At 37.9% G+C, this 12,553-nt stretch overlaps 1 protein-coding gene across 1 annotated transcript in view; it reads right to left on the minus strand.

Moving 5' to 3' along the window:
* abcb6b (ATP-binding cassette, sub-family B (MDR/TAP), member 6b) overlaps positions 1-11,332 on the minus strand; it is a 73,197-nt gene extending 61,865 nt beyond the window's left edge. Inside the window, exons 1-11 of the mRNA XM_059343271.1 lie at positions 11,282-11,332; positions 10,941-11,130; positions 8,135-8,227; positions 7,864-7,940; positions 7,031-7,146; positions 6,817-6,938; positions 6,457-6,566; positions 4,911-4,976; positions 4,290-4,415; positions 2,614-2,690; positions 2,199-2,262 (exon numbers count right to left, since the gene is read on the minus strand). Coding sequence (XP_059199254.1) covers positions 2,199-2,262; positions 2,614-2,690; positions 4,290-4,415; positions 4,911-4,976; positions 6,457-6,566; positions 6,817-6,938; positions 7,031-7,146; positions 7,864-7,940; positions 8,135-8,227; positions 10,941-11,130; positions 11,282-11,332 — 1,092 coding nt within the window. The remainder of the gene's footprint in view (positions 1-2,198; positions 2,263-2,613; positions 2,691-4,289; positions 4,416-4,910; positions 4,977-6,456; positions 6,567-6,816; positions 6,939-7,030; positions 7,147-7,863; positions 7,941-8,134; positions 8,228-10,940; positions 11,131-11,281) is intronic.
* Positions 11,333-12,553: the final 1,221 nt, after the last annotated feature.

A 12,553-nucleotide genomic window follows, 5' to 3' on the forward strand; every position in this document is an offset into this window, starting at 1 on the left:
GCTCTTAAACATCTGCATGACTCCTGAGCAAACTCCATGAGTTAATGAAGACCATGTGATGTGGTCAAAAGGAGTGGAGACATTACACACGGTTGTGATGCTTTGTTTAAATGTAATTGGACAGAGATTACTGTTAAATACATACATAACATATACTGTAAATTAATACAAATCAGCTTTAAAATTGTGTTTATATTCATATTATTGTTATATTGTGAATCTTTTACCTATATGGTTGTATTTGAATGCTGTGGCAATATTGTTATCTAAACTTCCATATCAATAAAGTCAATTGAACTGAGAGGGACAAACAGATAGAGAGGAAGAGGAGAAAAAGAGGATAGATCGATAAGAAATAAGGGTGAGGATGAGGAGGAGAAACTGTATTTACTCTTTATTTCAAAGGTTATTCCTTACTTCTCTCTTCCTTTAATAGCCCCTTCGCTCCTACATCCCATCATATTCTTCTTTTCCTCTCTCTCACTTCCTCCCTCCTCTTTTCATTCAAACATCTCTCTTTCTCCTCTTCTCCTTCCTTCCCTTCATTTATGCACAATGATATTGTGATTCCACAATATTACCAGAATCATTTTAATGTGATGACTTATCAACATTAGATCTTTGCACTCCCTCTCTGACCTCCTTCTCCTCCTCCTCCTCCTCCTCCTCCTCCCTGACTCCCCTCCGCCTGCAGCTTCCCAAGCTAAAGAAAAGAGCCGCTGTGTTTTTAAGGTGCTCTAATGCTTTTGTCTACATTCATGTGGCTGTTTACCATATCAAGGGCCTGTGAATGTAGGAGCCTTTAGTGAGGCAGCCGGAGGACGCCTTTTCCCACCAAACACACACACACGACTCTGTGCTTCTGTATGTGTATGTGCACACAGACACACAAAGTCACACACAAACACTTGTTGATCTCCTAATCTGCTGACCTCTGACTGTGAGTCTCTCTGAGCGCCACTGAAGCACAAATTAACACTTGATATGATTTCAGTTTGTATCTTCCACTTACGGTTATTATGTTTTTGTACATTTTTTTATAGATATTACTCCATACATTTCACATCTGATTATACTATTCTTACTTTGTACTTTCCGCTTAACAAGAAAATACATTTGATTACATTACATCCAAACTAATTTGCAGCAATTTTACCAAATTATTCTTCATTTGCATTGTAGTTTATTGCTATTGATGTTGATTTAAAAAGATATAAGCCAAACAATAATGAAATGGTAATATAACAAATTAAAATAATAAATAAAACAAAAAAAGTCTAGAAAATCTGTGAAATAATCTGCTTCAGCAGTGGAAGCAAAAGTTCAGGCTCCTCTGTTGTCACATAAATACTTCTTCCATATTATTGATATTGTGAACGCTTGTAACAATAAAAATGCTATGTTAAATTGTGTTCTCTAGAATGGGAGGTGGGATTTGTATTTTATGAGTATAGAAGCAAAAGTATATGCTTTTTTATGTTTTTATTGATTTATTTTTATTATTTTTTTATTTACTTTTTTCCCCTCAATTCTGGTGTCTGACTTTGTTATAATTTGTATGCATTTATTTATGGCCCTTCTGTAATTTTATTTGCCTAATCACATGATTTTTGTTATGTTTTGTCTTTTTGATATCTTATTTACCTTGAAGTATGTTTTGATATTATATGTTTATTAAGAAAAAAAAGAAAAGAAACATCACCCCGTTCAGATGCTTCTGTGAATGATGCTTCACAATAAAGATATTTCAAACAAATTATTTGCTTTAGATTGATTTCACTTGCTGTTCTGGTTTTATGGTTCATGTCACCATCATTGGTGTACATCAGGGTAAGCAGCTTCCTTTAACAATAGATATTAAGCCAGAGATATATAAAAGCTTCCATTCAGGACAAAAAGAGGAAGACTGGGGCCTCGTTTTACCTCAGTGCTGACATGCTTTCTCCACAGATTATGTATTCGTTGACAAGGGGAAGAAAATATTTTGGATAATAAACTTGCCTGGGATGAAAACAGCAACCTGCCCAACTGAAAAGCATCCACTTCGTAATTATATCATAAAAGGTTTCTTCTTAAAGTTTAAAGTCATGCACTCATCACCAAGAAAAGACTTGGTTCAAAATGAATGAAACTACAATTAATAAAATAATATAATAAAATATAATAATATAGAATATGTATTCTGCTTTGTGACTCACCTCTTTCTGCTCTGTCAGCAGTGCCAGCATGTTCTCCATGTCAACAAACGCACTCTGAATCAGCCTGCAGACACACAAAGCACAACCAGTGTCTTTAGATGCAGTATCAGTGTTAATAACAGTAACAGAAGAAGAAGAAGCTGCCAGCATGCTCTAGCTGATGGGTAACTGAATACACTAATACAAAGAGCAGCAGAAGCAGTCTAGGAAGTTATATTTGGAGCAGTATGAACATTTTTTTTTACAGGTTTAAAAAAAAGGGGAAAAAAGTAATACCTTTAATATTGACTATCATCTGGTAGTTTCAATTCTTGTCTCTCTGTCTAGTGTAGTTTTTAACAAGTAAATGCCTCAAAAAAAAGAAGGAAAAAAAGTTTGGAAAATAATGCAATGTTAAATCATTGATTGCCCTCACCTGTAGTAGGTCCCAAACCAGTTGAGAGGAGTGTACAGCTGGATGATGTAGGTGCCAAACAGAACGTAGTCTCCAACCTGAGGCAAGAGTTAACGCATAGAGATACTGAACATTATGATGCTGAAATAATCAAAGATTACTGTAAGTCAGCTGTGTCAATGAACCTCAGCAAGAGTTTAACTGAAACGTGTGTTTTCTTTAAAAGACTGTCCAAAATACAATGTTTCATGTAAAAAGAAACTGTAAAAACAAGCATTATCGTTGAATTTTGAACTTTCCAACTTATAGGTTATGAAAGTTTCTATTCAAAGAAGTAACCAAAACAAAGCTTTAAAGTGTGATATTTCTGTAAAAATCACTTTATTCTACATGTCTCATTTAAAACATCACAAAAAAACAAAAACCTGTTGGAGTAACCAACAATGTAGCCAGATAACCAATAACCAGATCCTGTTAAAAACATTAAATTCTGCTCCTTAAAGACACTGAAGCCATGATTTGAATCTGCTGAAATGAACGGTCACGTGACAAATATTTACTGAAAATCTCTCTCTCTATATATATATATATATTTAATAAATTCAATTGTATTCCAGTTTAGAAAACAACAACATTTTAGTAGAAAACAAGGCCACAGTGAGTAAAATGTATAAAGAGCAAAAAAATGCTTGAAACAGCTTGTTGGGTTAACACAAAAGCTGCAAACACAGCTATGACGTATCTCACTCATCTTATAAAGTTGTTCTGGAGAAAGTTTCCCTGAGTTATTGAGGTTGAGTCCATCTTGTTCTGGCTGAGTGATTCAGGTCGCGTCACTGAGGTCAAATCATTGAGGTCAGAGTCACAGACGTCATGTATAAGTCATCGTGGTGACGGCATGTCTGAGTCACTGAGGTCCATGTGAGTAAAGTTTACTTTTACAGAGTTTAAACTCTTCTTCTGTTACATCTTCATCTGCGTCTAATATAAAAACCTTATTTAATCAGGTAATAATCTCACTTCTGATGTCATACTGATGAGTAAAAGAAAGATGCTGCTTTATTTTAATACTATTTTTCTGACAGTTGTTTTTCAGGATGCTTAACAATGTGGTTATGTATCTAATTGTGGCTACGTAAGATTAAAACCTCTAATATGAGGACCAATGTAGCTACTAATATAAAAACATACTGTAGGGTCAAATCATCCTTTGAAATCCTGACTGATGACTGCCCCTTTTAGCTTTTTTGGTTCTTCTGAAATGTATTTTCTTCTTATCTTTGCTGACCCAGAACCCAGTATGAGCCATAACCACAAAATATGACGTAAAAAAATAAAACCCATGTACAGAAAAATCTCCTTCTGCTTCCTTTTAACTGACTGACCAACATTTGTATTTTCATGGGAACCACGAAACCGGAAAGGTATGAAGAAATATAGAAATAGCCAATCATCTCGCCTAGGTCTCGTTTGATTATGTAGGTCATATAGAGGCATCAATACTAAATTAAGATGGTTTCATAAGCATCCTTGTACTGTTGTATGTTTAAGTCAAAGTAGCAATACCACAAGTAAAAGTCTTACATTCAAGATTTTACTCAAATAAAAGTAGACTGGAGGAGCCTGATGCTAACTTGTATGTTAGGTAAGATGTGTGATTTTGATGTAAGATTAGCTGCTTTACTCTTCAGTGATACCTGGAAGTGTCCCTCTGAGACCAGGTAGGCACAGAGCAGAGATCCAGCCAGCAGTCCTGATCCGATGATGATGTTCTGGGACTGGTTCAGCAGAGCCAGGGAGGCTGAGCTCTTCCACTCACAGTGCTACAGAAACACAACACGTACTGTATTAACTTAAAAATCATCATGCATTTGGGGGTCTCCTAGAATATGTTCACATGTTTTAAAAAGCTAATTTTTCTCATTCTGTCAGTCTTAATATCTCTGTATTCATACCTCTGTTTGACTCTTTCAGCTACCTGCTGCAGGGAGAAAATAAACACCTTTGTAAAGGTAGCTCTCAAGCCGTGGGTGGTGATACAACTACACAGGAAGGGGAGAGAAATCCGAAAAGCCTGATAAAGACCATGTTGTCTGATCTAGGCAGCCCTTAAAAAAATACTGGGTTTTCTTATTGTATAGCCTGTGGGTTGGTGGGCATTCAAGATCACAAATGAGTTTCTCATATGTCCCCTCTAAACCATGCCAGGATTATCAAGGGACTTTGCATCTACTTGAAACAGATATGAGTTGTCCATCTGCTGTTAGCTTCTTCAGTCTTTGGTACCAGATGTTCATTCTTCCTTATATTTAACTTACCTGATATTTCAGAATAGCTTCCTCAAAGCAGCGGGCTTCATAATCCTCAGCACAGTAATATTTGACCTGTGAAAATTAATCAAATCCAGAGAGAGAGACTGAAACATGAAACATCCACAAACATTTTTGATTTTTTCTTAGAACTTTTTAGAACTTGACATTTCCCCCCCCCCAGAAATGTACCGTAATATTTTACAGGGTTTTTATAGTTTTTTCCAAAACAAGTGCAAGTGCTGTAAAAAAAAAAAAAAAAAAAAGGTAAATTATATTATTAAAATGTAAATCATCATATCATATTGCTGAATGTAAAATTAAGGTAACTTTATATTTTCCATACAGTGAAATATTAAAATTAATGTTAAAAAGTGGAAAAAGAAATCAAGAAAAAACTGTAAATTCTGGCGCAAAAGTTGCCAAACTTTAGGGTCATATTAAAGTCATGAAAATATATATATTTTTTTTAAATACAGATATTTACTGCATATTATCTGTATTATTAAATAAATTATCCGGAAAATATCGTTCAGTTACTTAGTGTTATTTGACAGTAAGTCTTTGCTGCCAGACTTTGTACCGTGTTTTTACAAAAAAATGTATGAACACTAGAGCTGTTTTCACAAGTACAACAGACCTGGACACGCCTGGGTGTGATGTTGGGTGTGATCAGACCAAGCGGCAACCTCCAGGTCTGAGCAGTGAGGGAAACCAGGAAGTGCCTTAAGCTGCATTCTACTGAAAATTCCAGCAGGGGGTGCTGATGGCAATTGCAGAAGTATTTCGGTCCATTCATTTCAATACAAAATGACAAAATTTCTCACTTGATTTATTACCTCAGAAATTTTTTTTAGGACATCAATCGCTAGTAAAAAATCTTCTTCAACACAATTTGATGTTAATAGTGTAAATAATGGTCCTATTTAGAAGAAAATAAAAGATAAAGAATCGTATGATTTTGGGCATGGCTACCTTTGATTGACAGGTGGCTAACAAGGCGAGTCGTCATCAGAGGAGAAGCAGAACAATGCATATCCACGGCAACGTGTCAATAAAGTTTTTTTAAAAAGGACGTTTACCGGTTTCATCTCATAACGTTGACCCTTTCACACTGTATTTTCACTTAATGTTCACTACATTTTGTTCATTAAAATGTCTTGTTCAGCGTTCATTATTTCAGGTAAGTAACGTACATTTTGTTTTTGCTTTTTTGCTACCCAAAACTAACATCCCAGTTAATGATAACATGAATTAGCAGCGACTTCGGGTTGCCGGTGTAGAGAGGCGTGTAGTCATAGCCGTCAGATCCCTCACGCTCCTCCATGGTCCAAATATGGTCTGCTCCCAGTTTCCGAAAACAAGAAGGCGACACACATAAAGCAAGATGGCGACGAGCTTAACGCCGAACTCATCGCCTCAAACAGGCGGTCCACAGACCAATGGGGGATGTCACGGTGATTACATCCATTATTTATATACAGTCTATCGGTCAGACAGACTAATATCTTTAATAAACTGAGGAAATTAACAGGAAACGTGTTGTGTTATCTACCGTCTCAAAGTTGAGCAATGAGTCCACAGCTCTGGACTTGGCATGGTTGTCTTGATTGTTCATCTCTCTCCTGTATTTTGTCCTCCACTCTGTGATCAAGATGGTGCACGCTGCAGACAAGAGCACAGATTATTCATGTTGGAGATGGTGACAGCAATAATGCCAATGGTTATGGCAGGGCTTGTTCAAGACACTGAGAGCCTCCCCTGCAGATAAAAATGGGGTAACTGTACAAGAGTAAGTGTAGGAATGTGAAATTTCATTGCATTTGTTGAAATAATCAAAATCTTATTGAAAATACTAGCTCACTGCCATGTGTGTGTGTGTGTGTGTGTGTGTGTGTGTGCGTGATTGACTCACTGAGGTAGAGGACCATGCAGGTAAAAACAATGAGTCCAAACCAGACGCTGAAGTAAGAGACAAAGTAGATGATGGCGATGATGATGTCACAGATGGTGGGAAGGATGCTGAACAGGATGTAGCTGAAGACAGAAAACAGTCACAGGTTAACACTCATTTTGTTTTAAACATGTGAGGCTGAATGTCTCCTCCTGTCTGCCTCCTCCTGTCCTACCTCAGCAGGTTGTTGATGGAGGAAGTGCCTCGGTCCACGCTGCGCAGTACGTCTCCGGTGCGTCTCTCCAGGTGCCAGCGCAGAGACAGGCCATGCAGGTGGGAAAACAAACACGCCTGAAATGTGGAGGGTCGGGGACAGTTATGTGTCCTTACACACTCATTACACCCATGACAACCAGTACTCACTGAAAACATGTACAGTGTAAATGCTTTTTCTAGTTAAACTTCAGTTTTTATGTCTTATCTGAAGACTTGCAAGTTTAAAATTACAACCAATACAACAGAGAAGACTTACTGTTCACATGATGTGCTTGAACTTAAATAATTGCATTTTATGTTACTTATTTAATTTATTTAGTTACTTGTTACTTTACTTATTTAGATTATCATTGTGAAATATTATCAACAAGTAAAATTACATCCATCACCTGCTACATGGAGACATATATTGATCTCTCAGTGATCAGAATCCAATAAAAACTAATGCGACTAGTTGTCCCACTTTATGCAGGACTGCAGAGCATTTTATTACCTTATTATGCAGCCTGATAACTTCTGATGTTACCAGTTAACTCAAATGATAGAATAAAACATTAGCATTGTAATGTTAGGATTCTGCAACCCACGGACACATTGAAACTAAGTCTCAAAGTTAAATCACATTTCAGTGTTGATTTGCATTTTAACAATTTTTGTGCCATTAAATGCTACATAAATAAAAAGCGATCCATATATGTTTTCTGTTGTGATGTGACTTGGGATTTGACTTGCCCCAGAGAAAATGACTCATGACTTGCTTGTGACTTGGGTCACATGTCTGCAGAGTGTTACCTGAATCCCTCTGCTGGTAAACTGCTGAACTTTGATCCACATGAACTGACGAAGGTTGCTGATGAAACCTGATGTACCTACAAGCAACAACAGAAGAGAAAGAAAAGAGACGCAGAAGAGCTTCATAAACACAATCACTCTGAATCACACAGGAATAATAATAATAATAATAATAATAATCTGTGACATTATCATCTTTGATTTTGTACACTCACTCACACACACACACACACACACACACACACACATTCCTCTATATTTGAACACACACCTGCCCCTCCTCCCTGCAGGAACTTGAGCAGTGTGAAGATGCAGACGGTGGCAATCAGTGAAGTCCAGCTGCCTCCTGCAGAGAGCTCGTTCACTGCACACACACACACACACACACACACGCGCACACACAGAAAACATTTCTTTTTTTGTCTTGACCAAAATATGAAACTGCCTTACACCTGCGAGAGAAAAAATGACCCTTCTTCTCACTTGATGAGGGTAAATTGCAACATTCTGGTTTCCAAAAAATAATCTTCAGTGTTCACTGTGAGTTCCTGTTCCAAATTAGTTATATAGGGCTTTTAAAGATACTCAAAGATGCTCATGCAGAAAATACATTATTCTGAAATGGGGCATTCTGCATATCGAGTACTTTACCTTTTAATTGAATAAAATGTTTGTTTAATTTACTGCTACTTTACTAAAGTAAATCATCTGAGTGCATCTTTCACCGCTGACATACACATGAACACATTCACACACTCCCCTTTCTGCCACACATACACATTCTCATTCACATTCATTACCATTTAGTACAAGTGCTGGGAATCAGGATGAAATGAGAAAACAGACAGAGATGAAGAGGAGGAGAAGAAGAAGGAGGAGGAGGAGGAGGAGGAAGAGGAGGAGGAGGCAAACCGAAGACTCAGACAGAGAGATAAACACGGTGAGAAAAGATGGGAGAAAATTAGATAAAAAGATGGAGAGAAATGAATACAGAAATGTGTGTATTCTGTGTTCTTGAACTTTCCAGTGTGTGTTTTCAGTGGGGGGTATTTTCAACTCTTTGGCATCGGGTCCTGGAGTCGGAGGGTGGGAGGCGGGGTCGGACCCGGAGACAAAACGTCTGTTGTACCGGTGTGTTAACTCCACGAAAAAGGCCGCTAATGCCGGCTAAGCATGACTGGCAGGAGGGGTGACCTCCCAGAAAAACCCTCTGCACACACACACACACATGCACATACACACGAACAGCACCCCCCACCCCTTCTGAAACCTCTTCCACGCCTTCCTCATCACACAAAGCAGTGCTCGGCTACATTCTCGCAGCGCTGGCTGATACTTTCATGTTGCTCCAAAAGCCAAATGGCCAGTTTTCTAAAGGGGAAAGTAGCTGAAGACAAACTGAATGGAGGTTTCCTCTGAAGTGGAGACTTCTGGGCTGTTGCCTTGTGGTGGATGCAGTCCTGTGTACAAAATAGGGTACAAAAGACTTTGGCAAGTGATGACACCCCCCTGCCTCCTCCTTCAAACCAATAAGATCTCATCCCACAGCAGCTCAACTGTTTTATAGCAAATGACTACAGCGGCACAAACTATTTCTTAGTTACGCTACCAGATCTATTTACTAACAACAATATATGTTTTCTTTTCACACTCGCCAAAAATACAGCGTTTATCGTAGAAAGAAACTGTAAAAACAGGTATTATTGTCAAAATTTTAACTTTACAAACAGCCCTGATATGGATCATATGTTACAAAAGTTTATGTTGATTGTGATAGTTCTGTCATAATCATTTCATTATGCATGTCTCATTTAAACAAGTCCAAAAACAAAGTGTTTGGAATCCTGTTAAAAACATTAAATTCTGCTCCTCAGTGACACTAAAAGAGAAGTGAGGCCTTGATTGATTCTGCTGAGATGAATGGTCATGTGACAAATATTTACTGTATATTTATTTTTATAATAATACTATTTATTATAGAAAAACAACTCATGTTTTTTTTTTCCCTTATTTAATGGTTTATGTCAAAATGACTCTGCACGAAAGACATTCTAAGTTGTTCCAACTTCTAGCCATGACTGTGCTGATTCTATCAAGCTGCAGGACTTAAAGATTTTATATATATTTTATATTGCGCAGTGAAATACAAGACCACAGTGAATAAAAAGAGAATTAAACACTATGAAACTGCTTGTTGGGGTTCAGAGACTTAAAATTGGAACTTAAACTTCCTTTTCAAAACATAACAATATAAGGTGTGTTTTGCTTGTAATTAACAAAAAACCTAAATCTGCCGGTGGAACAAGTAATAATGTGCTTATTAAGATTTCTTGAAATAAAATGTTGTTAAGCATAATGAGATATTTTGACTCGAAATTGGACAAATATACTTAGATGAAGATTTTGCTTCATGTAGTGATGGATTGAAACGTGTGCATCAAGACACAGGAGGCTGCAGACATTGATCTGTACGATTTTCCAAGTTATATTCAATAATATTAAGTAGTGGCCTACTGTCAAAATGTAATAATTTAAAACGCAATCAACTGTGAATTTAAAGCAAACTTTCTCCAACTGCTGGTCCAACTTTTGTTGTTTTGATAACCTGACACCCCAGAGGGTTCAAACCATAGACTGGTTCAAACACACTGAGAAGACACCACACGCCCAGAATATAAGGACACAACCAATCAAGGATGTAAGGAAACCTGGTAGAATGTCCTTCAAAACACTTGAGCACACTGCCATCTACAGTTTGGAAAGAAAAACATAGCAGGTGTGTGTTAAAGTCAGTTTCTGAATCACTTCTTACTTACTTGCTACAAGATTTCTGCCCTACAAAGCAAAAAGGCAGTAACTACGCAGAGTGCAGAACTGAGAAAAATGACTTTAAAGTTATCCTGTAATCCAGCCGTTTAGTTACTGTACAAACCATACCATTTTTCTCCAAAACGACACACATTTGAGATAAGATGTTTTGTCACATAACAAAGGATGCCTTGAATATCATGAAAATGATTATTTTTTACCAAAAATGCAGTTACTGCCTTTTTGCTTTGTAGGGCAGTTTTGCTTACCAATGTTTTTGGAGTAAACAGGCACCAGCACATTAACCAGGCGCTCTGCAGCCAGCAGGCCGACACACAGCAGCACGAGTCCCTGCAGCGCCGGAGCGCCTTTGGGCCAAACATATGGCAGCAGCAGCCTCAGCTTCCTCCTGAAGCCCTGCCACACAGAGGAGGAGCAGGGGGAGGAGGAGGGCTGCATCTGCACGGACAGAGTCAGAACACGCTCTCTTTTTATTATGTGTAGCCTATATTTAAATATCTTCCTTTTTGTTTGTTTGTTCTTGTTCACACTGAAACAGAAGTAAACAATCCAGGTCATAACAGGTTCAGAGTAACATGAATTAACCTACCTCAACATTTACGACTCCTTTTTGTCCACCTCTTCCAGTGAAGTCTGCCATCGGTTCCTGCTGCAGCTTTACTGTTTCATGAAACGTATTGTTTTAGCAGCCACACACATTCTACTTACGGGATTAGCAGCAAATATTTCATTAACTGGAGCTGTATTAGTGCCTGCGAGCTTAAAACTGCTTTCATGGCTTTTAAAAGCAGTCAGTGACTGCAAACGCACACACACACACACACACACACACACACACACACACACACACTTTTGTTGTGTTTGGAGCTTTCAGGTTAAAGTAGCAGTGTCAGCATTTTGTTTTGAACCGTGAGCAGGGCTGTGTGTGTGTGTGTGTGTGTGTGTGTGTGTGTGTGTGTGATAGAGAGAGAGAGAAAGAAGAAAGAGAGAGACTGTGTCAATAGAAAAACTCAAATATAATATGAATGTATTATATAAAACTTTAACTTTCCTCCTCATACCGGCCTCATGTTTCCCCTTGATAGCTTTAAAGCAGCAATATGATTTGTGTGAAGATTTGTGATTTGGTGCCCCTTCAGTTTCTCTCTCTCTCTCTCTCTCTCTCTCTCTCTCTCTCTCTCACTCACACATACACACACATACACTGTAAAAAAAAAGAGATTTTAGTGTTTAGAGTTATTTTCCAGAAATGTACATGTGCATTATTTAACAGGGCTATTCATGCTTTTTCTACATTATGTGCATCTGGCATAAAATAAAGTTACATTACTTTTATTAAGATATTAACCATAAACTAGAAAATTTCTAAAGAAATTTTGATTGTGTGCTTGCCTCTGGACCGTCATTCTCGTGGCTTAAATCAGCAGTTAAACAGGGACTCTGTCCTGAGTTCACAGACACCTCAAACAAGTATCTAGGACAAACGGTTCATTAGTTAATGAAGGGGGCGTGGCTAATCAACAGGGGCGGGGCTTTATGAAATATTATTATATAGAACTGGTCAGTGATGAACCATCATCATGCATGACAAGTTTGAGGCAGATTGGACAATGTATGGTCAAGTTATAAGGTCTCATGCTTTTTGAAAAAACGCCATGTCCGTTAAGTTAGAATGTCTGTCTTGGAGGAGCAACCAGGTGGCCAGGTGGAGTTGACCAATCAGAGCAGAGTAATCAAGCCAACGACCGCCATCCTCTGCTTCAGAGAGACAGCATGCACCGCTGGACTGCAGGTCTCTGCTCCGTGTCACGGCAAACCCATTTAGAAACAAGAAATATGGGGTCATATTTGAGTCAAAAGT

The sequence above is a fragment of the Centropristis striata genome, chromosome 10, assembly GCF_030273125.1.
Source record: "Centropristis striata isolate RG_2023a ecotype Rhode Island chromosome 10, C.striata_1.0, whole genome shotgun sequence".
Taxonomy (NCBI): domain Eukaryota; kingdom Metazoa; phylum Chordata; class Actinopteri; order Perciformes; family Serranidae; genus Centropristis; species Centropristis striata.